Source organism: Anolis carolinensis, unplaced genomic scaffold (genome assembly GCF_035594765.1).
Source record: "Anolis carolinensis isolate JA03-04 unplaced genomic scaffold, rAnoCar3.1.pri scaffold_35, whole genome shotgun sequence".
Taxonomy (NCBI): Eukaryota; Metazoa; Chordata; class Lepidosauria; order Squamata; family Dactyloidae; genus Anolis; species Anolis carolinensis.
This window is the reverse complement of record NW_026943844.1, coordinates 288-28,040: the sequence shown is the minus strand read 5'-3', so window position 1 is coordinate 28,040 and position 27,753 is coordinate 288. Positions and strand designations below refer to the sequence as shown.

The window sequence follows — 27,753 nt, the reverse complement described above, 5'->3', positions numbered from 1 at the left end:
CATGTTCCAAGACCTTGCCCAAATAGGGGAGACTGGAGATAGGACAAAAGTTTCTGAATTGAGTGGGTTCCAGCGGCTTGATCACAGCCATTTTTAGGCTCGCTGGAAACATGCCCTCCCAGAGGGAGGCATTCACCACCACCTTCACCCACTTGGCCAATCCCCCTCTGCCTTCTCTCACCAGCCAGGATGGGCAGGGGTCCAGGATGCATGTGGTCGGTCTCGCCTCTCCAAGGATCTTGTCCACATCCTCGAGCTCAACCAATTGAAATGAATTCAACAAAACTGGACAAGCAATCCCTTTTTGCAAACTCCTTCCTTCCTTTTTGCAAACTCCTTCCTTCCTTGCTTGCTTTTTGCAAACTCCTTCCTTCCTTCCTTCCTTTTTGCAAACTCCTTCCTTCCTTCCTTTTTGTAAACTCCTTCCTTCCTTGCTTGCTTTTTGCAAACTCCTTCCTTCCTTCCTTCCTTTTTGCAAACTCCTTCCTTCCTTCCTTTTTGTAAACTCCTTCCTTCTTCCTTGCTTTTTGCAAACTCCTTCCTTCCCTCCTTCCTTCCTTCTTTTTTGCAAAGCCAGTTTGGTCCCTTCCTTTTTGCAAAGTCCTCCCTTCCTTTTTTGCAAAGCGAGTTTAGTCCCTTTTTGCAAACTCCTTTTTTCCTTGCTTTTTGCAAACTCCTTCCTTCCTTTCTTTTTTGCAAAGCCAATTTGGTTCCTTCCTTTTTGCAAAGACCTCCCTCCCTCCTTCCTTCCTTTTTAGCCAAGCTACTCAGCTGGGGAAGCCAAATAAAACAAAGAGTGCATTCAAATGTGGATTGCATCAGTTCCCTTTTGCAGGAAATGCCAAACGCCTGCCCAAGGCGAGGAGGAGACTCTTTCCGGGTCAGTTTTCACTTTCTCTCTGCCTCCCTCTCTCTGCCTTCGCTTTGTTTTCACTTCCAGGGCAAGAGAGCCTTCTCTCCCCCCCTTTGCAAAGAAGACTGGGGCAGCCGACATGTTTCCTTGCCTTGCCTTTGCGCATTTTTGAAGGGTCCCGGATTGGATCCTGGTTTTATTGGGATTTTATTGCAAGATATATTTTTGCAAATAATTATTTGCATTTTTTTTTTGGTTTTGGTTTTTCTTCCCTTTGCCAGGTTGAAAGCTATGGGGAGACTTTGGGGAGCCCTCGATTTTGGCGTGGGTTTGGTTTAAGTCTGTGTTTTATTCATAGGATTTTAAAGGAATTCCAGATACATTTTTTTTTAAAAAAAAAACCCTGCACTTTTTTTTAGCATCCTTTGCAATTCCCCTTTTCTTGCCATTGAGTGCATTTATTTAAAAACTCGGGTGTATATTGAAGAAGCAGGAGGACAAAAGGAAGGAAATACACACACACATACACACATGAATAATTGAGACATAATTTCCACCGGAATGCGGAGTGGCTTCGGATCCGTCTCGTGTGAACCCAAAGCGAAGTGAATCAGTCACTGGCAAGAATCGGTTCCCTGGTTGGATCCAAAGGGAGACCCGGTTTTCTCCTGGGCCATGGGAAGGCCCCAAGGTTTAAGGACCTGGACACGTGTTAATGGTGAGTGGGAACGTGTGGATGGGAGGACACGTGTCGGGGAGGTTGCGTGAACGAAAGGGAAGCAAACCACCAAAGGCCCACGCTGCTTTGGGGTGCATTTATCGACACTGGGACTGGTGTAGTTTGATCCCACTTCAGCTGTCATGGCTCAGTGCGGTGGGAGTTGTAGTTTTGCAAGGTCTCGGGGGTGGTGCTAGGATTCCGTGGCGTCCAGCGTGGGTGCTTGCGCGCTTTGGATCGGGCGCATGTCACCCGAATGACGTGGGTCCAGGCCAGTTTCGGTTCGGCCAGGCTGGGCTCCAGGGCGGCGAGGCTTTGGTTTCGCTCTCCGGCTTCCCTCGCCAGGCCCCGCCTGGGTCTCCTCGGAAGTCAGGGCTGCCTGGGCCCCAGGAGGAAAGAGAGAGGAAAGAAGGAAGGAAGGAAGGCGAGAAAGAAGGAAAGAGGAAAAGAAAGCAGGGCAAGGAAGAAACAAGGAAGGAAGGAAAGGGGGAGAGGAAGGAAACTTGGAAGGAAGGAACAAGGAAGGAAGACAAACTAGGAAGTAACATGAGAGAGGGAGGGAGAAACAAGGAGGGAAAGGTCGAAAGGGAAAAAGGAAAGGGAAAGGGAGGGAGGAAGGAAACAAGGAAGGAAGGAAGGAAGGAGACAAACTAGGAAGTAACATGAGAAAGGAAAGGAGGGAGGGAGGGAGGAACAAGGAAAGGTAAAGGAAGACAGGAAAGGGAAAGGGAGGGAGAGGAAGGAAACTTGGAAGGAAGACAAACTAGAAAGGAAGGAGAAGGATGGAAGGAGACAAACTAGGAAGAAACATGAGAAAGGAAGGAAAGAAGGGAGGGATAAACAATCAAGGAAGGAAACTTGGAAGGAAGAAAGAAGAAACAAGAAAGAAGAAGGAAGGAGACAAACTAGAAAGGAAGGAGAAACAAGGAAGGAAGGAGACAAACTAGGAAGAAACATGAAGAAGGAAGGAAGGAAGGAAAGGGAGGAAGTAAAGAAGCTTGGAAGGAGACAAACTAGGAAGCGAGGAAGGGAAGGAAGGAAGAAGAAACAAGAAAGGAGGGAAAGGGAGAAACAAGGAAGGAAGGAGACAAACTAGGAAGAAACACGAGGAAAGAAGGAAAGGGAAAGGGAGGGAGGAAAGAAGCTTGGAAAGAGAAACTAGGAAGTGAGGAAGGAAGGAAGGAAGAAAGAAACAAAAAAGAAGGGAAAGGGAATACTGAAGGAAAGAAACAAGGAAGGAGAGAAACTAGAAAGAAAGGAAGGAGAGAAACTAGATAGGAAAGTAATAAGGAAACTTGGAAAGACAAAGCTGTAAGGGAGGAAAAAAGGAGAGGAAGGAAGGAGAGAAACTGGCAAGAATGAAGGAGAAAAATAAGAAAGTAAGGAAAGGGAGGGAGGAAACTTGGAAGGAGGAAGGATAGAAGGAAGGAAACTAGGAAAGAAGGAAAGAAACTAGGAAGGAAAGGAGGGAAACCTGGAAAGGAAAGAAGGAGAGAAAACTTGGAAGGAAGAAGGGAAAGTTGGAAAGAGGAAGGAAAAAAGAAAAACTAGGAAGGGAAGGAGAGAAACTGGCAAGAAGGAATGAAGGAAGGGATGAGAGAAAGTTGGAAGAAAGGAAACAGAAGGGGAAGGAAGGAGAGAAACAAGGAAGGAGGGAAAGAAATCTGGATAGAATATTGGAAGGAAGGAAAAAGAGAAACCAGGATCACATTTCTTTATCCAAAATGTGGTTTTCTGTGAAAATGCCTTTCTTTGATCTGAACAATCAAGATGCCTAGGGTTGGACAGGGACGTGGTTCAGGTCCCTGCTCAGCCTTGGGAACCCACTGGGTGAAGATGAGCAAGTCACTCTGTCTCAGCCTCAGAGGAAGCTGCAACAAGCCTCCCATTACAGCGGGTCTCTTGTACCTGCTGTGGTTTGATTCCAGTACCTTTGTGGATCCCAAAATCATGGATGCTCAAGTCTCATTAAATACAATAGTGTAATAAAATGGCATCCCTAAGAGAAAATGGCAAAACTTATGTGCAAGCTGTGATGGCTGGCTTTGGGTATGTAAATATTTGACCAAACTCCAGCAGATATTAAGAGCTTATTTTCTTTTTTTAGGTATTTAATCTATATGTCTTTATTTTATTTGTACTTTCTTCTTTCTGCTCATACAACCAGCTTCTTTCCTAAGGACAGTAGAACTAGGCAGAATTCTAATGACTGATTTGACTCACAATGCTTTCACTCTAAGTCCCTTTGTCTTGTAGATTTAGACCAAACCTCCACAAAGGAGGGTATGTATCAGCTGGTCCTAATTTTTTTGCAAAGGATGATGTGCATCAGATGGTCGCTAATTGTCTTAATTGTTTTGTAGAAGGAGGGTGGTCATCATGCCAGAAATAGCACTTGGAGCTAATGCTGTATTTCTAAACGCAGTGAATTGTTTTCCCCTTTGTATTTTGTTGTAAGCCGTCCTGAATTCTTTTCGGGGAGATAGGGCAGGCTATAAATAAAGTTTCATTAATAAACATATTCAGGATCATAAATTCCATTGGGTATAATGGAACTACCAAGGCTAGTAGGCAACACACATAAAATAAGACTGTGAGTCAACTTGATTAATGGCAACCCTGTTCCAGGATTTTCTGGGCAATAATCAAGAGCAGGTTTGCCTCCTGAGGCTGAGAGAGTGTGACTTGAAGTGTTTCTGTATTCTTAATCATGGTGAAAATGGAGTGCCAACACTATTATTATGGAAGTGAAATTATATTTCCTATCCTCTTTCTGTTGCCGTATCAACCGGCTTAAAAGTGTTTAAGTCTCCCATTTGTTTAATCACACTTTGATTGTTCTGTCTCAGTTCTGTGTTTAAGTATGGTCTGCTGAAACAAGTTGCTTTCCATGGTTTGAAATTGACTTCCTTCATTCGAATTGTACCTAAGATTAGTCATGTTTTTTGCATTATCCAACACAAGTAGGGAGGCTTAATCATAAATCAATATGACCGAGAGGTCATGAGTTCGAAGTCAGTCTGCGTCGGAGTGAGCACCCAACCATTAAAATAACCCTGCTCGTTGACCTAAGCAACCCGAAAGATAGTTGCATCTATCAAGTAGGAAATTTCGGTACCGCTTATGAGATGAGGCTAATTTAATTAGTTTACGACACCATAAAAATCGTCCAGCAGCATTTGGAATAGGAAGTATTCCATCAAGGACTCGGTGTCACAGTGGATGATGAAGCAGCAGCTCCCCCTGTTGCCGGAATCGAGCATACCCTCATGAAGCTGGAAGCTGAAGAATGTTAAATTGCCTCTGAGTCTTTGTTTCTATATTCATATGGTATCGAGTGTTTGCCATGTATATGTACATTGTGATCCGCCCTGAGTCCCCTTTGGGGTGAGAAGGGTGGAATATAAATACTATAAATAAATAAATGTGAAAATGTTCCATTCTAAAGTCCTTGTAATGGTTAAGGGAAAGAGGAATGTGTGGGAACTTAGGTTTGCTCGTGTCAAGATAAGCCATGGTTTATTGTGATGTCCTTTGGTTTGGATCAGGGATGAGTATGGGGAGCGTTTTATAATATGGGAGGAGGGCATTTCATAGCAGACGGGTGGGATATTTTATTGCACATGGTCCCAGTTTAGATTGCTGGCATTCCAAGTTTCAGCCCTTTGAGAGAACCAGTGCTTGTAACTGGAGACAAATCTTGCAAATTGGCATCTCCCCAAATGCATTAGAATGTTTGTGCCGTCCGCCGGACAATAAAAAACTATAAAACTGAAACGTGCTGTCCTTTATCCGGGCGAACTGCAAATCCCTATAAGCTGTCCTATAGATATTGAACGACTGAGTCTGGATAACTTCAAAAAAGGATGTTTATTCATACAAGGTTGTAAACCTGGCACAGATCTTAAAGTTGCAGAAAATGAAACAAATTTCCATAGGTTTTAGTTGCAGAATTATCCCTGGTTCCAGAAGGCAAAGGTGATTATAAAACCACTATACCCTAATCACGCTGTCTATATTAGAAGGAGAAACTCTTTCCTTCCCTATCTTTACAGCAAAGATTAGTTCTAGAAGCGACAGAATAACCCTGCTCCTATAACTAGATTTCCTATTCCAGATCAATATAATTCAATACTTATCTAATTTGGATAGGCTTAGATTGGCCTGGTTTTGAGGATGATTTGTCCCAGTTAGCCTTGCACAGCTCCAGCACGTTGGAAGACTATAGCCAGAATGAAACTCTAAAATGGAGACTAGACCCTGGTAAAAAGGGCGGTCCTAAGATGTTGCACTCTTTGACCAATCACTGCAAAGAAAACTGCAGCCAGCTCTGTCAGATTCCAAGCCACTTTTCCTGGGCTTTGCAGCCAGAGGCTGAAACAAAATGCAAAGGAGGGAAAACAAACAAACGACCAATAGGTAAGGCAAACCATCGTCCTGGGGGACGGAACACTCCCCGCTAAATTCCCAGGATGTGGGAATTTACCAATCAAAAACATACAAACACCTTTGTATACACAACAATAAAACAGTATAAAACTTACACACTTTGGACAAGCAACACGAGATTGCTGGTTGGTCTGTTCAGGACAGACATTTTGTCCTTACTATGAGTCTTTACCTGAACTTTTCTAACCTTACCGTCAGGGCAAGGAAAGGTCTTTAGTGTAATGCCCATAGGCCAGGCATAGCGGGGCAAGTCTTTGTCCTTTAGCAACACAAGGTTTCCCACCTTGAAATTGTCCTCTGGGGTTTGCCAGAGTCTTCTGGTTGGAAGCTGGCTTAAGTATTCGGCCTTCCACCTCTTCCTGAAGTGGTTGGCTAAGGTCTGCACATGCAAAATTGGTGCCACAGTCCGATCGAATTGACTTAATTGGCCCTCTGAGGGCTATGAACCTTTTCAATGCATTTAAAAATGATGAAGTGTCCATTCCCTCTACATCCTCAATATAGACAGTTCGTTTTGACAAACAAGTAAACAAAACCGCACATCTTTTGTTATTTACAACACCACCCCTGGTTTTCCTAGTGACAACCTCCCAAGGACCAAACACATCGATTCCCACATGGGAAAAGGGGGGGTCTGTCAAAGTCCTGTCCTGAGGTAACTCAGCCATCAGCTGACTCTGACAGTTACGTCTGAGTCGCCGACATTTGACACACTTAAAAATAACACTGCTGACCAAACTTTTAGCATTTACCACCCACAGGCCTTCATTTCTAAGGGTCGCCTCAGTCAGAATTCTACCCTGATGATGGATCCTTTCATGATGATGCCGAACGAGCAGCAATGCAGTGTGACTATTAGGGGGTATGATGATGGGGTTTTTTACGCACACCTTGAGTTTAGCCTTGGCTAACCTTCCTCCAACTCTCAAAATACCCTCCTTGTCTAGAAATGGGTTTAACTCATTTAGAAGACTTTGATTAGGGATGTTGAGCCCTTGCTCTAGCCTAGCTATTTCCTGCTTGAAAGCAGATCTCTGCACTGACTTGAATATGACGCTCTTAGCCTTTATCATATCCTGGACCTGTAAAGGCTCACTATCTTTGCAAGCTAAACGATGTATAAGCCTAGCAACTGCTCTAAGAAGACTGTGCCACTCCGAAAAACATTCAAAACGGTGTGGTTCCAGGCAAGATCTTTGGCCCATCTTGATTTCTGTGGTTGATTTGCAGGCTTTCACCTCTGCACTTCGTGAGACTTGAGCATTCATAATGTCCGAAAACCTTTGCTCATCTTTCGAGAGCGCTGTGGCTTCGTCTCTCTCAGAGACTTTGAAGATGGAGGAATACTCTGGAGTTATTGCTTGGCAGTAGACTGAGATGTGACTTAGGCAACTGCGCACAAGTGTAGGACGTCCACCTTTAAGCACCTGTGCTTGATTGGAGTCCAACGACGATGGTGGGTGCATCTTGTTTATGCACACTGGGCCTGTAACTGTCCAGCCTAGTGGTAGCAGCTGAGCAATGGGCGCCCCTGGAGGTCCCTTAACTTGGTCGTTCACATAGAACAAGTTCGGACAGTCCGCACCAAGCAGAAGGGCAATGTCCACATCTGGACGGAAAGCAGGTATGGCATTCTTTAATCGTCGCAAATGTGGATGAGCCTCCACAACTTCTCTAGTTACAATTTGTTTTTTGTTCCGAGGGATGGAGGAACACTCAATCAGGTCTGGCAACTTGAACTGCCTCTTCTGGTCGCAAGAGGAGACAACAAAGCCAGATGCTATGCGACCCTGCAACTTCTTTTTTCCTGCACACGTAGTCATAGTGTAGTCAACCATCTTGGTTTTAAGGTCAAACATGCGGAAGAACTCTGGAGTAGCCAGGGAGGCGTCGCTCTGTGAATCCAGGGCCACATAGAGTCTCTTTCTAAGCCAAGGGCTCTTGGCTGGATATACATCCGCTAGGCAGATAGGATGACAAACTCTGTACTGGTGCGAGTCAGAACACAGCTCTGTACAGGTGACTGCTGAAACCTCCACCTGCATCTCTGGTACGACTGGCTTGTCGGTGTCTTCGACTGCTGACTTTTCTTTTGGTGAAACGTTCCCTTTGGGGTGGGAGATGACACTGGAGTTGTGCATTGCGGTGCAATGCTTGAGGCTGTTGCATTTCTCACACTTGACGTTTTCTTTGCAGTTGGACGCAAAGTGTGGAGTTGCTCCACAGCATCTAAAGCAGATTCCCTGCTTTTGAACTAGCTGTTGCCTTTCTTTGTATGACTTTCTACTAAACTCCCTGCAGTTGGCCAAGCTGTGAGGCTTTTGGTGGATAGGGCAAAGCAACTCTTTTACTTCTGACCTGGTTTTGTCAGTCTTGTGTTGAGTTTCGACTGCCTTTACGCTGACAGGTCTATTGGCCTCTCTAGGTGGTTTCTTGTCCACTTCAGGCGCCTTCCCTGTATGGATCCCTTGATATAAGGTGGGCAGGCCCGTCTGTGGATCATTCCTTTCCCTGGCCGCTCTGGTGATGAACTGGACCAGATGGGAAAACGGTGGGTACGCCTGAGAATGGGCCTCCTTGTAGTTAAAAACCTGTTTCCCCCAGTCTTCCTGCAGGGCAAAGGGAAGTTTGTCCAGAATCTGCCGCTGGGACAGATGCTGATCGAGGCACTGCAGTCCAGGCAACTCTGGATTCTCCTTGGCCGACTCTAACTCTGCAAGAAGATCACTGAGGTCCCACAAGAGCTTGCAGTCCTTGAGCTTTAAGGTTGGGAACCTTTGCAGCTTGTCCATTAGAGATGCTTCAATCTCTGTGCTAGCTCCATACCGCTGATGTAATCTGTCCCAGGCCTTTTCCAAGGCTTTGTCGGGATCAGCTACATGGGCTGAATATATTCTCTTAACTTGAGAAGATGATGCTGGACCCAACCAGGCGCCTAGCAGGGTCAGCTCTTCTTCAGGCAACAACTTTAAGTCTCTAATTGCCCTCTTGAAGGTAACCTTCCAGAGAAGGAACTCTTCAGGCTTGTCTGAAAACTTTTCGACTCCCTTGTCCTTGAGGTCTCTTTTGGGACTTCTAAGGATCGAGACGAGTTGGGATTCTGGTGTTGACGGTGTCTTATGTGGCGTTGGCTGCTGCAGGGAGAAATCCCGTGCTCCTGGTGTCGACCTTTGACCCTTTGGAGGGATGACATCGTCTGTAGATGGACCGATGGTTCCCTTTGGACTTGCTTGTAGGGCCCAATTGGTGGTAGGCTTTGATGGTTTGGCTGACTGTTCAGGAATCTTAGTAGGAGGCACAGGCAACCTGAGCAAAGACGAGCTCCCCGCTATGATGCTCTGAACTTTAGGCAACCCGAAGGCAACTTTAGGGCCCTGTTCTGACCGAAGAGAGAAGTCTTCATGTTCCTCGTCAGAAAGCTGGCTGTTTAAACTATTAAGGTGCACAAGCACCTTGGAGGAAGGGTCCTGCATTGGCAACTGACTTACATTTTCTTCTGTGAGTTGCCCACTTAGGACCTTGGCCAAAGTCTCAGCTTTTACCTTTTTGGCAGTAGCATCCATCCTTATTCTAAGCATTTCTATTTCACATTGCCTTTGGGCCTGTTCTATTTGGAGTCGCTGTTCCTCCTCTTTAAGGTGGAAAGTGTGGTCAGCTGCTTTTGCATCAGCTTCCGCCTCCGCAACCTTGCTCTGTAGCTCCAGACGTGCAGCCTCCTTAATGTGCAAGGCAGCTAGGGAAGAGATGGCACTCCCAGCAGCAGAAGACTTGCTAGAGTGGCTGTGTTTAGACGATGCACGCTCCCTTAGTTTAGATACCTGGCTAGACCGGTTGGACTTAAGACTAAGTGCCACAGCAGGTGATTTTAAAAGATTGGTCTCATGGCTGCATAAGGAAGCTAGGATTGCCCTCACCCTATTTTCTTTCTCATTAGTGTCAGCTAAAACACTCACTATTTCTAACTCTGAATCCTTGGCGTTAATGCGCTCGAGGACCTGGACTATCTTAGACACCAAACCCCTCCAGAGACCAAAGGTCTCTTCAAGGTCTGTCTGTAATATGGATGGCACCCTTGTAATACCCAAGCTCTCAATTCTGTCCATTAATGTTGTGATGCGCTCCCATGCCGAACCTAACCTCACATGGAGGAACTCCTTTTCGTCTATTAGATGGGCTAGCATTTTGGCTGAAGGGTGCTTTATCCTTTGGGGCCTTTCATTCCTACTTTCAGCCTCAGGAGGAGATATACCATCTGTATCATCTTGAAATTGCATAGACATTATATATTCTTAGTAGCAAGTAAATTTACAACAAAGGCAAATGCAATATACCTGCAAGTAAATTTACAATAAAAGCAAATTCAATATATAATACAATTCACAGCACTTAACCATAGCAATATATATCACTAAGTAACTATACTTTACAAAGATTGTGACCTTTGGCGCCAAACTTTGGTAGGCAAGCTGCAAAATGCCAACTGACAGCAACTTGCCACTTGATACCTCCCTTGCCCGAGTGACGTAAACTGCCAAAATGGCGACTTCGCCAAATTTTCAAGCACCTTGTGCTCCGCGGCTCGAGGCCTGCCGCCGAAGGAGCACCGAGGCTGGCTTTGGAAAGGAGGAGAGAAGAGACGCCTCCTCCCCGCTGTGAAGGGAGGTCACCACCGCAGGTCAATGAGGCAGGTCACCACCGCAGGACGATGAGGCAGGTCACCACCGCAGGACGATGAGGCAGGTCACCACCGCAGGACGATGAGGCAGGTCACCACCGCCAGGCGATGAGGCAGGTCACCACCGCAGGACGATGAGGCAGGTCACCACCGCAGGACGATGAGGCAGGTCGAAGCCGGCCGAGTGCTCCGGCCGAACTCGCAGCAGCGTTGCCAGGCCTGTCCAGGTTCTAGCCTGGTTCTGGTGGGCTTCACGCCTCAGAGCCAGCCAAAGAACTGTCGCTGGTGCTCCGCGGCTCGAGGTCTACCGCCGAGGGAGCCCTGGACGTTGCTGGGAACTGCACAGCCTGTGCAAACCCAGAAAGCCACTGGGCCACGTGCGCACACGCGAGCCAAATAGCAAGGAAATAGAGCCCCACTATTTGACTCCTTCAGGTCTGAGAGCGGGCTCCACTGCCTCAGACGCTGGTAGAGTCTTTAGGTATGCAGACTGAGCTCAGGCGGAAAAGCCGCGGCCTAAACTAAACTTCCTAAACTATAAAAAACTATAAGCCGTGCAAGCTAGCTCAAGCGGAAAAACCGCTGATCTACCTCAAAACTGTGCCGTCCGCCGGACAATAAAAAACTATAAAACTGAAACGTGCTGTCCTTTATCCGGGCGAACTGCAAATCCCTATAAGCTGTCCTATAGATATTGAACGACTGAGTCTGGATAACTTCAAAAAAGGATGTTTATTCATACAAGGTTGTAAACCTGGCACAGATCTTAAAGTTGCAGAAAATGAAACAAATTTCCATAGGTTTTAGTTGCAGAATTATCCCTGGTTCCAGAAGGCAAAGGTGATTATAAAACCACTATACCCTAATCACGCTGTCTATATTAGAAGGAGAAACTCTTTCCTTCCCTATCTTTACAGCAAAGATTAGTTCTAGAAGCGACAGAATAACCCTGCTCCTATAACTAGATTTCCTATTCCAGATCAATATAATTCAATACTTATCTAATTTGGATAGGCTTAGATTGGCCTGGTTTTGAGGATGATTTGTCCCAGTTAGCCTTGCACAGCTCCAGCACGTTGGAAGACTATAGCCAGAATGAAACTCTAAAATGGAGACTAGACCCTGGTAAAAAGGGCGGTCCTAAGATGTTGCACTCTTTGACCAATCACTGCAAAGAAAACTGCAGCCAGCTCTGTCAGATTCCAAGCCACTTTTCCTGGGCTTTGCAGCCAGAGGCTGAAACAAAATGCAAAGGAGGGAAAACAAACAAACGACCAATAGGTAAGGCAAACCATCGTCCTGGGGGACGGAACAATGTTTTTGTTTTCTAATAAAAATTGTAAGATGTGAATGGCCTTTTATGGAGACACCAGTGTTCAGATTGTCTAGACTTAAATTGCACTGTACTTTATAATCTCTAAATCAAATGACTATAAAGAAAATTGCAATCCTTCAATTGTGACCTGAAATAGAGATGTTTCAAGAATGGAGTTCCGATACAACTCTTGTACCTGTGGTTTCATTTATCCACATCTGCCAACTTCAATATGCCAGGTGACATTTCTTGCATTTGAGCAGCAAAGTGGCAGACTTTCCAGCTATGTCTCATGAAAAAAAAATGGGCATGAAAACTTGTCTAACGAGTTTATGAAAAGCTAGTATCTGTCCAGGAGAGATTTTGGAGCAGAGGTTGCTCCCTGATTTCAAAGAATTACAGTTCCATTTCACCAATAAGCATATTTTAATTTGCTGAAAATCAGATGTATCACCAAGTTGTTGTTGTTGATGGGGTGGGGTATAAATAAAGTTATTGTTTTCTTTAAGCATTTGCGCTAATTTTGTATGTGGTGATGGATATTCATTTGAAAGTACATTACAGTAGTATTTTCTATAAAGCTGGTCCTCTACATGTGCAAGTTTGACTCAGATTTAGTTAAAATGTTCTCTCCAGGAATCTCTACAATTTCCAGTGCTACTTGCAGAAGTTGACCATACAGTTATGGTGGAGGACTTAGGCAGCTCTAGGTACTTCAATGTGATTATGTGATCAACTATTGCCAGGAGGTAATCATAGATGCTGGATCTACACTGCCATATAATCCAGTTCAAAGCAGTTAGTTTGGATTCAGAAACTGGATTATATGGCGATGTAGACGGGTCCAGAGTTGTGCTGGAGGACTTAGATATTCTCAGATATCCCTTGGGCAAAAAAATAGTTGGGTTTTTTGTATTTTTTCCACTTCTGTGGGGGTCCGGTGCACATTCTGTAGTTTCTGAGGTGGTTTTAGTTTTGTGACACCTTTACCAGAAAGGATTTGCATTTTGGGCTTCTGAAATCGTAAAGATTACAGTGGTAAATGTGCATAAATGGGAATAGATTCCATGGCAATGAATGCAAATTTTTGTCATGAGAAGTCATGATCCACATTCTTTCTGCTGTCCAGTAACAGCTCTGAAGTAACTGGCTTTGTGTGTTCTGGTTTATAGCACTCTAAGCAAGAAGAAGGAACTGGCAAAACCACTTCAGAGAATTGCTTACCTAAGAAAACCCCATGAAATCCATGTGGTTGCCATCAGTCGACAGGTGACTTGGTGGACAGGAACAGATGTTGTCTTACCTCACACTACATTAGTGGCGCGTTTTGCTATATATTGTCTACACTTGCGCCCTTCTCCAAACTGGTAAACTCCAGAGACATGGCATTACGACTTCCATCATCCCCAGTCAGTGCATTTTGTTTATGCTGTGGAACATGAAGTTCTCCAACAGATCTGCAGTGCACTTGACAGGAGAAAGCTGGCATACAGAGACATGCAATGATATTCAGGGTTTTAGGAGCATTTTTTTTAAGATTAGGAAAACAACATGAATCACAGTTAAAAAGGATTACACTCAGAGAAAGCAAGCATTTAAGTTAGAGGAAGAAACATCTATATCTGCTATCTAAGATAGGCAGATGACACTATGCTGCTAGGAGAGATTACTGAAGAAAGTGCAAAGGCAGGTTTATAGTTGAACATTAACGAAAATAATGACCACCGATGATTTGTTGCTCCTGCTGCTGCTGTTGTGCCTTCAAGTAATTTCCAAGCTATGGTGACCCTAAAGTCAACAAGGCTTTCTTGACAAGATTTGTTTGGAAGAGGTTTGCTAAGGTCACTCAATGTGTTTCATGGCCAAGTGGAGCATAATTGTAAAGATGTCAGAGGCACTGAAATAGTTCAAGGTTTTGCAGGACCTTGGCTCAATCATTAATCAGAGTGGAGATGGCAGTCAAGAAAACAGAAGAAGAGGATGACTTGGAAAGGCATCTGTGAAGGAACCAGACAAGATCTTGAGCTGTCAAGATACATAATACTGAGGTTAAGATTGTCCATACCACCCTAATTTCCCATCTCTGCATATCGTTATGAGAGTGTGACAGTGAAGAAAGTGGTTAGGAAGAAAATCAGCTCATGTGAAATGTAGTACTGCAGAAAGGTCCTGCAGATGTGAGCTGCTAAAAGAATAAACTCAAGAGCAAGTCAGGCTCTTCCTCATATGCCAAGAGGACTAAACTGGGGCTGTGGCACTTTGGCCATATCATGAAAAGAGAAGACTACATTCCAGATGGATAGACTCGAAACAACGGAGCTGAGCCTGGAAGACCTGAATAAGACTGTGCCTGACAGGACAAGGTGGAGATCTTGAATTCAAAAGCCACAGTTGTCTTGACAACAGTTAACAAGAAGAGTACATTTATTTAAATACCCTAAAAGCACCAGATATCATTTGATATTAGAAGCAAACAATGTCGGCCCTGGTTAGACCGCCAAAGAATCCCAGGTCCTGTAGGCCATGTTTCAGAGGAAGGAACTAGCAAAACCACATCTGAGTATTTATTTCTTGCCTGTGAAATTCATTGGGTCATCGTACATCAACAGGCAACTCAAAGGCACATGTGCACACATGCCCGCATACACATCCCACCAATATTGCCTTGAATCATAGAATCATAGAGTTGGAAGAGACCTCACAGGCCAAGAAATGGGAAAATCACATTTGAAGCACCCCCGACAGATGCCTATGAGATGATTATGTATTTATATTCTGCTTTTTTCCAAGCCTTGGGACTTAAGACACCACATACGGAAGTTACAGCGCAGTTAAACAATAAATAGAATTTAAAGTACCCTACTTCTGTGGGGATCCGGAGCCCGTAACCTCTGCAAAAGCAAAAGGCCTAATATCTTTCAAATTGATTATTCCTTGTCAGAGAAAACCTTATGAAAGAGGTCAGCATAAATCAGCAGGTGGCTTGAAGATATGCACATTTCACACCTGAGAAGAGTAGTCCATAGGATTAGAACATGGTTTTCATATGCTGAAGAGTGGATTACCTTTCTGGTCTATGTTCGGGATCAGTTGTCCATAAACTTGGAATCTGCTCTTCTGTTTTGTGAGTCATCTTAAAGCAGAGCTTTCCAAACATTTCATGTTGATGACATGCTTTTTAGACATGCATCATTTCGCGACACAGTAATTGAGTTTTAATAGCAGACCAGAGGTTAAACTAACTCCTATAAGACATATGCACACATACTTCAATTGTAATAAAGAAATACATAGGCAGACACACAACATATCTCATGAAAACCTTTTATTTATATATATTTAAAATATTTGATTTATTGATTGTTTCAAATAGGTTCAGAAGTTTCTCATTATATTTGTGCCATACACCTGCACATTGCAGCCCGACACACTAAAAAAAAATCATGACATATGGTTTGGAAAGTTGCCTTAAAATGTGCATCCATGTGAACTAGAAAATTGCTTTTTATTATATTTTGGGGATTTCAGCTCATGCCATCCAGCTCCATTCCATTCATGCTACACCATGCAACTAACTAGGCTGTGCATGCTGAATTGCTGTTAGTTTCTGAACAAAAGAATCAGATAAGTATAAGAGGCACTTGGTAGCTGACAGTTAACTCCAGATAAATGGGCCAGATACCCCTGAATATTGACATGCCCAGCAATTTATAAATTTAGGCCCAATCCCCTAATAACAAATCCTGTAATAATGACTGGCTTGAATCTAAAAAAATAGAAGTCAGTAAAGCAACATGAATGATAATTTGTGTTGCTTTACTACCGTGTTTCCCCGAAAATAAGACAGTGTCTTATATTAATTTTTGCTCCCAAAGATGCTCTAGGTCTTATTTTCAGGGGATGTCTTATTTTTCCATGAAGAAGAATTCACATTTATTGCTGAACAAAAAAATGAACATTTATTATATACTGTACAGTGGTTGTCATCACAGACTAGCATAACCAGACAAACTGAATCCTATCAATAATTTCTTGTTACTACCATTATTTCCATGTACAACACTCTATGGTACGTACATTTACCAATCCTTCATGTTCTGGTGTTCTGTTCAGCGGGCATGCTTCCGAACACAAACTTTGCTAGGTCTTACTTTCGGGGGAGGCCTTATATTTAGCAATTCAGCAAAACCTCTACTAGGTCTTATTTTCTGGGGATGTCTTATTTTAGGCGAAACAGGGTAACTTCTATTTTTAGATTCAAGCCGGTCATTTTGACAGAATGAAAAGCTGTCTCTCCAACTGCATGGTACATTTATGTAATAGTTTGTATAAAGCACAAGAAGACAAAGCAGATTTCCTCTCAAGGAGTCAGATCAGAACCTGTACAAGGGTTCGGGGTTTTTTGCAGTGCAGTTTTGCAGCAGCAATTATAAATTGGTCTACAAAACATGAATTTGAGATTTCAAAAATGAACATATATTCACATTAAAATGCATTTTGTTACCTGTGTTTCTTGCTGGTGTTGTTTCGGCTGTTCCTTCGGTGCATCTGTGCAGCAGAATACTTTCACTCTCGGTTCTATTTTAAATCAGTTTCACTTTCCACTTCCCAGAACTGTGGAAGAAGCACAAAGCCCGTTTCGGAAATGATGTTTTAAAAACACAAATCTGAAAGTAAATAGCATATTGGGAGGTGGAGAATTACACTGAATACCTGTTTTGTTGTGTGTGTGTGTGTTTTTTTGTTTCGTATATGATCCCCATATACAGTCGGGATTCTGTTTGTAGTAGCATGGTTCCCTTTGATTATATTATTTGTTTTTCACTGGCAATTGAGTGTCAATTACTTTTTTTAAAAAAAGTTGGAGAGATTAATGGAAAATATTGGCAGGGCTTAGCCATAGAGATACTGCAGATTGAATCTCCAAGAGAAATAGTCTAGCAAATATAGGAACATATAACACGGAAGGCATTTGCATTCAATCCTGAATTCTGAGGATGTTTGAAGCATCTTTCTAGATTCTCATGCAAGCAAAAAGTAGAATTGAGGGGTCTTTAGTTTATTTTAACTATTTTAATGGTTTTTAACTGAATTTTAAATACTATTTATATTTAATTCTGTTTTAATGTTTGCATATTTGTATATTTTAAATTGTGTACTAATGCTTTTATGTTAAGTGTCTTTGAATCTCCTTTGGGAGAGATAAAGCAGGGTATAATAATAATAATAATAATAATAATAATAATAATAATAATAATAATAATAGAAATAGTAATAATAATAATATTCTAGCAGGTTTATAGAATTTTGTCCAGAAAACCTGATGAATAATTGATTTTAGGACCCTCTGAACTAATTTATGGGTGCATCTACATTGCAGAATGAATGCTAATGCTAATAATAATGCTAATAATAATGCTAATAATAATAATAATAATAATAATAATAATAGTATTTGTTGCCTGCCCGTCCTTGTGGTTTGAAGTGGGGCGCAACACAGTTAAAATACATGTCATAAAATACATTAAATAAAATGCATGTATTAAAAAACACATGCCATAAAATACATGTTAAAGTATTAAATTGATTATTTGCAGGTTGTGGCATTTGATGCCATGGATGTAGAAGCAGTAGATATGGAGACTGACTATTAGATGTACTGTATAATATAAAAGGAGCATGGCATCCCTTCTCAACGAATCAATATTTTCCTTGGTGTAAAAGCAATGCAATGCTTCAAAAGCAAGCAATTGTGGACAAACAGTTGTGTAACAAAACAGGAAACATCAACACTTTCTATTAATCCTTCCAGCTTCAGCATATATTGGCACTTTGCAGTTTGGTTTCTCTTTCGAGGGGAATCCACTGGACTTCTTCGCAACCGCTTTTAGTTTCATTTTGCATTGGGTGTCACTTGTGGCCGGGACTTTGAACATTGCAGTTTCCTTTGAACCGGATGTGCCTTTTGTTGCATTGATGACTCACCTGTACAAGAACATACATATACAGAGTTAATTCTACAGTAAATAGATAAAGTAAATTAACTTGCATAGTAAATATTTGCCAGAATGAGATCAACTATGGATTTTGGAATGCATTAATGTCCTGGTCAAACAACAGTTGGCAGGGGGAAAAGCCTCTCCGTTCTGCATCCACAAAGCCAACCATCAGAAATCTCAAAAGCAAAACTTGATTTTGCTGTTTTCTATAAGGGACACCATTTTACAACACTGAGATATATATATATATATATATATATATATATATATATATATATATACACACACACACACATACACACACACACACACACATACATACATACATATACACACACACACACAGACACACACACACATATAGACACATATATAATGAGCCTTTGAGATTTTGTTTCAGGATTCCCTCATGGATACCAAAAGTCCCATTATGTACAATGATGTAGAAAAGTGGTATTCCTTATCTAGGAGGGCAACATAAAGATTTGCTTTTGGAATTTATTTTTAAAAATATATTTTCAAGCCATTGATGGTTGAATCAGTGGAAACTCAAGTCCTGTTATATACAATGGCATAGCAAAATGGAGGACCAAGGGAATGAAATGGCGGACGGAGGGCACGAAATAGAGGACTGAAAGGCACATAATGGAGGACCAAAGCAAAAAAAAATATGGAAGACTGAGAGCACAAAATGGCAGCCTGGGAGGGATAATGGGAGTTTATCTTTAGACATTCCTCTCTAATGTTACTTTCTCTCCATCTCACAGAATGAAGGACCGGGGGGGGGGGGGGGAATGGAAGACTGAGGGCACAAAATGGAAGACTGGGGGGGACGAGGACGAAATGGAAGACCGAAGACGCAAAATGGGAGACCGAGAGCACAAAATGGAGGACTGAGGGCACGAAATGAAGGATCGAGGGGCAAAATGAAAGACCAAGGGCACAAAATGGAAGACTGGGGTGAAATGGAAGACTGAAGGAACAAAATGGAGGACCGCGGGCACAAAATGGAAGACCAGAGGGCGAAATGGAAGACTGAAGGCACGAAATGAAGGATCAAGAGGCAAAATGAAAGACTGAGGGCAAAAAATGGAGGACCAAGGGCACAACATGGAAGATCAAGGGGTGAAATGGAAGACTGAGGGCACAAATTGAAGGACCGAGGGGCAAAATGAAAGACCAAAGGCACAAAATGGAAGACTGGGGGTGAAATGGAGGACTGAAGGAACAAAATGGAAGACTGAGGGGTGAAATGGAGGACTGAAGGCACAAAATGGAGAACCAAGAGCACAAAATGGAAGACCGGAGGGCAAAATGGTGACTGAGGGTACAAAATTGGAGGGCCGAGGAGCAAAATGGAGGGCTGAAGGGCAAATTGGAAACTGAGGGCACCAAATGGAGGGCCGAGGCACAAAATGGAAGACTGAGGGCAACAAATGGAGGGCCAGTGGTACAAAATGGAGGCCCGTGGGTACAAAATGGCAGCCTGTGAGCACAAAATGGAGGACCAAGGGGCAAAATGGAGGAACGAGAGCATCAAAACGAGGACCATGAGTACAAAATAGCGGCCTGTGAGCACAAAATGGAGGGCTGAAGGGCAAAATGGAAGACTAAGGACACCAAATGGAAGGCCAAGGAGCAAAATGGAAGACTGAGGGCACGAAATGGAGGGCACGAACTGGAGGGCTGAGTGGCAAAATGAAAGACTGAGGGCATGAAATGGAGGACCAATGGTGTAAAACGGAGGACTGAGTACAAAATGGTGGCCTGGAAACACAAAATGGAGGACTGAGAGCACAAAATGGAGAACCAAGGGGCAAGATGGAGGACCAAGAGCATCAAAACGAGGACCATGAGTACAAAATAGCGGCCTGGGAGCACAAAATGGAGGGCTGAAGGGCATAATGAAAGACTAAGGGCACCAAATGGAAGGCCGAGGAGCAAAATGGAAGATTGAGGGCACAAAATGGAGGACCAATGGTACAAAATGGAGGACCTTGAGTACAAAATGTCATCCTGGGAACACAAAATGGAGGACTAAGGGCACAAAATGGAGGACTGAGAGCATCAAAACGAGGACCATGAGGACAACGGCGGCCTGGGAGCACAAAATGGAGTCTCAAGGGGCAAAATGGAGGAAAAAGAGCATCAAAACGAGGACCATGAGTACAAAATTATGGCCTGGGGGCACAAAATGGAGGACTGAGTGACAAAATAGAGGGCCGAGGAGCAAAATGGAAGGCTGAGGGCACTAAATGGAGGGCCAATGGCCAAAATGGAAGACCGAGGTCACAAAATGGAGGACCAATGGTACAAAATGGAGGACCATGAGTATAAAATGGCGGCCTGGGAGCACAAAATGGAGGACTGAGTGACAAAACGGAGGACTGAAGGGGCAAAATGGAAGTCTGAGGGCACAAAATAGAGGACTGAGGGCACAAAATGGAGGACCATGAGTACAAAATGGTGGCATGGGGGCATAATGGTGGTTTAGCTTTATCCCTATCCCCTCTTTGTGTTTCACAGAGTGACATTCCTCCCTCATGTTGCCCTCTCTCCCTCTTCACCATCCCTCAGAATTTAGAATCCATGTGTTTGTCTGGTTCACATTGGAACTGAAATTCTGAATGCGGGAAGGAATGTTCTCTCCTTCCAGTAACATGGAGCCTGTGAAAAGGCGGCAAGATGGAGTCGGGCCTTCCTTTAGGTCTGACCTCAAACTTCTTGCCTTGTCAAGAAGCCTTTGGAATTGAAAACATATTTAAAGGCCTGTTCCTCTGGCAGGCCTACTCAGTTGCTTTAAACTATGAATGTTAAATCCACATTTTATTAGTATCGGTGATTTAATCTTTATTCTATGTTTTTAATGTATGCATTTTAAAGATTGTTTGTTTTATCTATGTATTTTAACTATGCCTCAAGCCATAAGGAGAAGTGGGTAACTAATAAAATGTAGGATTATGATTATTATTGTTATTTTCTTGTCTTTCTCCCTCAGGTTGATAATTTGGGGAAAGGCGAAATACACATGTGTGCATTGTCTACAACCACAAGTTTCGGCTGCCATTTTGTTAACATATAGAGAAACCAGTAGTGTGGTGGCTTAAAGTATATCTGCACTGTAGAATTAATGCAGTTTGATGCCACTTGAACTGTCATAGCTCAATGCTATGGGTTCCTGGGACTTGTAGTTTGACAGGGTCTTTTGCCTTCTCCGCCAAAGGATGCTGGTGCCTCACCAAACTACAAATCCCAGGATTTCATGGCATTGGAGCCCTTACGGTTCAAGTGATATATAAAACTGTGTTAATTCTACAGTGCAGATGTGTCCTTAGCCATCCTCCTAAACAAAACAATGTTGGAGAGCTTGGTTTCGTCCATCTGTCATGTGGGATATTCTTTGAAATTTACTATATACATATTTATTTTATGTGTCCAGGTTCAGAATTTCTGATGCCTTTGCTTTCTAATAGTTCAGTATACCCATGCTTTGTTTCATGCACACAAATATTTGTTTCATGCACACAAATTACAAATACTGTGTATACAATTGCTTTTGGTCGATGTCAGGTATATAAGAAACAAACAAATTTCAGGTTTGGATTTGGGTCCCATCTCATTATGTATATGCAAGTTTTTTTTTTAAATCTGAAATCCAAAACACTTCTGGATAAGGGACATTTAAATTGAATAAATAATTTTATAATGTGTAACATGGCAAATAATCAGCATTTTTAAAATTGCAACGTACGAGCCAACTTAAAAGATGAAAGCAGGATATAAATAAATATAATAATAAAAATAACAATAAAAATAAGGGGTGTAAATAATAATAATACTGACCTCACGATTGTGTTATAAAACAAAGTATGGATTGTCGATGTTGCAATCCCAGGGGACAGCAAGATTGAGGAGAAACAACGGGAAAAGCTGACACAATATGAGGATTTATTTATTTATTTAAAGTATTTATATTCCGCCCTTCTCACCCGGAAGGGGACTCAGGGCGGATTACAATGAACACATATATGGCAAACATTCAATGCCAACAGACAAACAACATACATTAGACAGACTCAGAGGCATTTTTTAAACATTTTTCCAGCTTCACGATTCCGGCCACAGGGGAAGCTGTTGCTTCACCGTCCAGTAGTGGCTGTACTTCCTCATTCCTTTCCTCGTGTTTTGCTGGCAGTTTTATGGTGTTGTAAATTAGCCTCCCGCATAAAGCGTCCCTAAATTTCCCTAATTGACGGGTGCAACTGTCTTTCGGGGCTGCATAGGTTAACAGCAAGCCGGGGCTATTAATAGTCGGAGGCTTAACCCGACCCGGGCTTCGAACTCATGACCTCTCGGTCAGTAGTGATTTATAGCAGCTGGTTACTAGCCAGCTGCGCCACAGCCTGGCCACAATTCCAGCAGTTCACAATTCCAGCAGTGTATCTAATGACGGGGATGGCCCAGGTGTTGATAGCTTTGATCGTATTTCCGCCATTTAATTTGATCTTCAAAACCTTTCTGACTCTTTGGATATATTCTTTGCTGACCACATTTTTCACATGCCCATGCTTGATATTGTCCAACTGTAGTATGCCCAGATATTTATAGGCTTCAGGCTGATTGCACTTTATGGTTTGTCCATTTGGCATCTCTATGCCCTCGCTGTGAGTCATTATTATTATTATTATTATTATTATTATTAATTATTTGATACACAAGATTATTACACAGCAAACAAGATCACTATACTGGCTGTTGTATTGGATCCCATGTCAGACACTTCCCAAATGTGATATGATGTGATGTGATACTATGTGATGTATCAGCAAATAATGCATACAGATCCAAGTTGGGTAGCCTTTTGCAGCTGACAGATGTAATTTTGTTAGCGCTGATTGTTTTCAAGTGCTGACCAAGGTCTTTAGGCCCTGCACCCAATGTGCCGGTCATCACTGAAACCAGCTTTACTTGCTTGTGCCAGAGTCTTTGCAGTTCGATTTTTAAATCCTCATATCGTGTAAGCTATCATCATCATCATCATCATCATCATCATCATCATCATCTTGCTTTCCTCTCTTAAAGGAGACTCAATGATAATATATGTGTAACTTGGAATACTGGGATAATGCATATGAAAAGGACTGTGTGTTCATTACCATTTTATTTGCTTATTTCCCCCCTAGATATTCCATGTATGATTTTTCCACTTGTGGAGCTGTTGAATACCTTTGGCAGAACTGTATCTAAGTTAACATAATTCTTCAGTCCAGTGAGCGTCAGAAGATGGCTCCATTAACCCGCAAGAGCTCGTAAGCAGCATGAAATCATTCTACAAAATAAATAATATGTACTTCATTGTTTTCCTTTGTTTGTTAAAAGTAGCATTCTTTTCTTTCTTTCTCCCTGTTTCCCATCTGCAGGGCTGAACGTAAGGCAGAAGGTAAGAACATCTTGGTTTTCAAAATCTTTTTTCTCCCTATTTTGTTGTTGGCTCTTGATAATTCAATATATATTCCCCTCTACTTTTGGAAAAACTTTTTAGCAATCTACTGTGCCTGGAAAGGACAGCTCTTCATTCAAGATCAGCAGATCTCTGACATTGCTCTCCGATCATCATGTAGATTTTCTATCCCAGCACAGCTGTAAGTATAAGAGTATTTTTCCTTCCCCTCCTGGACATTTGGGCTTATAGAGAAGCAAAAAGGGAAAAAAGAGAACGAATCAGGAGGAGGTTTGAGCATTTGTAGTGCATTAATGTGTGCAAAATATATACGAACCCTGCAAGGAAGTGCATAACCATATTGTTACTGCCGTGTTTATACTCATAGGGAAGACATTAAATTTTGTATATATTTTTCCAATTTTTCAAACCAGAATAAACAAATAGAGCCATAGGTTAGCCTGCTGTGCTCATAGCTAGGGAGCAATTCTAACCTAGAGATTCCTGATTATTCAAAACTCCCATTCAACTTCACCTTAGCTGTGAACTTGATGGTGGCTTCATAAATAGAGTACAACTCCTGTATGCGCAGATCCGATGCTTGCGATTTCACATGCCTGTGTTCAAAAACATATATCATCTCTAGGTGTTTTCTAGTATCTCTGATGCTATTTTATGGTATGGTTGCATCCGCATTGACCATAAAATTGTACTGAAGGAGCTAGAAATTCTGGAAAGGTGATCTGTCTAATCTACTGTCTTTACCTGCATCTGTGCATGGTTTGGTAACAGCACAGTGGCAGAAAGGAAGGTGCTCTAAAGGGTCACCACTTCTTCCCAGAGTCATTGTTTGCCCTCTTTCTGCTCCTCTTTGGAAGAACTTTATAGGTCCTGCAGCCTTAAAGCTCAGAGCCTTTTTAAGGATCCATCTCACCCGGCATATTCTTTCTTTGAATGATTGCCATCTGGCAGGCGGTACAGGGTGACAAAGAAAAGGACAAACACGGTTCCACTCTCAATGACAGCCTTTAGGGCAGGGTATGGGGCAGGGCATCTCATAAGAGGCCAGGTGGGAAGGAAAGAGGGGAAGGAGGCATAAGGATGATATACTGCTCTTTATTAAGGTGCTCAGCTGTTGGGCTTTCCACACCATGTTGCCCACTCTCTGTCTATTATTATTATTATTATTGACACAACGACATTGTATGACACAGCAAACAAGATAGATATGCTGGATTTCGTTTCACAAAACCACAAGTCGAACACTTCCCAAGTGTCTAGGACTGTGTGATGTATTTTCGGATGATGCGTGCAGATCCCAGCAGGGTGGCCATTATTATTATTATTATTATTATTATTATTATTATTATTATTATTATTATTATTATTACCCTCTTCCATGTTGGCGGCAATTTCATTTCAGTGCTCTTCCAGCTCATTTTAAACCCAGGAGAGTCTTTTTCTCCAACAGTGAGTGATCCAGAGGTCAATATGAAGTCACGTCCTTTGAAAAAAAGGGTCCTCTCTTGGACCTAAAACATCCTGCTGATGCAAACTCCAAGGGTTGCTAATACATATTTTAGGGCACATTTGGGAGGTAATTTTGGGCTGAGGACTCATTTTCAAAAATATTGAAGAGCTCTGGGGGCTATTTGCAAGATGCACTTTCCTTAATCTTGAACCAGAAGCCAGGATTACAAATCATTGTTTGTTTATAGTTTATGAATCCTAGCTTGTTTTAAGTGCTCAACAAACAAATATTTCCGATTATGATGTAAAACAAAACACACTTCTTGTTTACTCTCACAGAGGAACTAGTTGGAAGCAAACAAACTGCTTGCTCCTGTTAAGATTATGTGAAATTCTGATTTATTCTGTGCAAGCACAACTATAGCCTATCTTTCCATCTTGTATTGATGTCAGGGGATTATCCAAATTGTTCCTTACCTTCGGCAGCATTTCCTTTGTAGTTACTTTCAGATTTCCAATATTTTTCTTTACTGTGATATCTTAAAAGGATCATTGGCCTGGGAATCATTAGGTATGCCTGCCATCGATAACTTTTTTCATTTCTTCTTTTGCTAGGCCAACCAAACTAGAGATCAGACATGCTGTAGCTGTATCTGAATTGAGAAAAAAACTGCCTGAGGAAGCATTTCGAATAAAAAATTATTCCAGTCATGAAGGTACAGTTTAAAGCTACGTAAATTATGAAGAGAGCTATGTGTTTCAATTCTTTGCATAAAATGGCATGCAAATTTAAACAAGTGCTGGAGTTTGTTTCTCCCCCCCCCCCCCCCCCTACATATTTTTGAACTTTGGTTGAATATGTGGATGTACACCTGTGGTTACTGTGTTTTTTCATCTCCTCTTGATGTTTAGTTATAAAGCCGATCTTGGTATCCATTGGGGTTTGGTTCTAGGAACACCTCATGCATGTATATTTTAATCCTTTCAGTATTTATTATATGTATTTTGTGATGGTGTGTTTTAAGGTACGTATGTATGGTATGTATTTTATGGCAATCTGTTTTAACTGCGTTTGTGTCCTGCCTTGAGCTGTGGGGAGTGGCAGGTAGCAATATAAAAAATCTGCACCTGGCTATTGATTGGTTGTGAGTATGTTTTTATTGTATTTTATATGCTTTATGATTTTATATATTTATATGTTTTAAATGTATCTATGTTGTTGTTTTATTGTGTATTCTGAGTTTGGGCCGCATGTGAGCCGCCCTGAGTCCCTTCGGGGAGATGGGGTGGGATACAAAAATAAAGTTATTATTATTATTATTATTATTATTATTATTAATAATAATAATAATAATAATACCATTAATATTTAATTCTGAGTTAGTGTTTATATATTTTTAGGTTTTAACTTCTATTGCTTTTGGCTTTACCTTAAGCCGCTTTGAGTCTCTTTTGTAGCAAGAGAAAGCGAGGTATAAATAAACATATTTTTATTCCCATTATTATTACTATTATTATTGTTTATTATATTTAAATCTGGGGATGCTCAGGTCCCATTAGATACAATGACAGAGTAAAATGTCAAACCTGATATAAAATGATGGACAACTGCAATGAGTTGAATGTGGAATGTTTCTGCCCCCTTAATATTGCTCAACATAATATAGTTGCTCCCCCCTTGATGCATGAATTTTGCATCCATGGCTTCAACCATCCATGATCCCCCCACCTCAATTAAAAAAGTAAAATTTGATTTTCCCATTTTATAAAAGAGACACTATTCTACTATGCTTTTTTAATAGTGGGTCTCAGCCATCCATGGCTTTGGATATCCACAGTGTGTTTGTATGTCCTGGAATCAAACCCCAGTGGATACAAAAGACCCACTGTTCTGTTTGACTTAATTTACAGAGATACTCAGGGATAACGTACTATTATTATTTGAACCTTTACAATCGTTTTTGATATTATTTTCCCTTTTAAACCACCACAGTAATTCTCTTACAGAACCATCATGGTAATAAATACTTTTATATTGCCTTTCTTTCTTTCTTTCTTTCTTTCTTTCTTTCTTTCTTTCTTTCTTTCTTTCTTTCTTTCTTTCTTTCAACATTCTTTAAAAAGTGCTTGTTTTTCTTGCAGTCGAATGTCAAGACTTATTATTCTGTTTATACGAAGTGGAAATATTGAATCAAAATGAACCAAAAGTGGTGCTGTTAATAGACAGCTTGAAAGAAAAAAAGCTGGTAAGCACATAAAGGGTGGGGCTGCTAATTCTGTCATCATTTTTGTGGAGTGAGCTTTTTCTTCTCTTCTGATTATTCCTTACAGATTGATGTCCAAAATTGCCCATCTGGGTGGCTGAGATAGTGGTAATTTTGTTTTTTGATGGTTTAATTTTATGCACAGAATGATTCTAAGAATAGTAAATAATAGTATCTCTAGGCCAGTGGTTCTCAATTTTTGGGCCTCCAGGTGTTTTGGATTTCAGCTCCCACAGTTCCTTACAGTGGTAAGCTGGCTGGGATTTCTGGGAGTTGAAGTTCAAAACACCTGTAGGCCCAAAGGTTGGGAACCACTGCTATAGGCCATGTGTATAAAACTCATATGAAACATTAATGCATTTTGTATTTAGACTTGGGTTTTATTTCCAAGATTTCTCCTTATGTACATGTATGCAGATACAGGTATTTTAAAATCTGGGGGAAAATGCTATATTGCACTTTGTCAATTTTAACTGTGAAATTACCTTCCCCATTTCGGCACATGTTGCACGTTGCCTGGGTTCTATGAATTAGTCTCCAGTGTTAATATTGTATGTTTTATGTTGATTT

At 41.8% G+C, this 27,753-nt stretch overlaps 1 protein-coding gene across 2 annotated transcripts; it reads left to right on the top strand.

Annotated features, from left to right (window-relative positions):
* Positions 1-765: 765 nt before the first annotated feature.
* On the top strand, positions 766-27,165 carry LOC134294936 (protein TASOR 2-like; the record flags this gene model as incomplete). Of its 2 annotated transcripts, none has more annotated exon segments than XM_062966839.1 (6): positions 766-1,571; positions 23,193-23,318; positions 23,430-23,449; positions 23,552-23,651; positions 25,535-25,635; positions 27,062-27,165. In XM_062966839.1, coding segments are annotated over 5 exon segments (351 nt in total), but the record flags the coding sequence as incomplete, so codon positions are not given.
* Between the last annotated feature and the right edge of the window lie 588 nt (positions 27,166-27,753).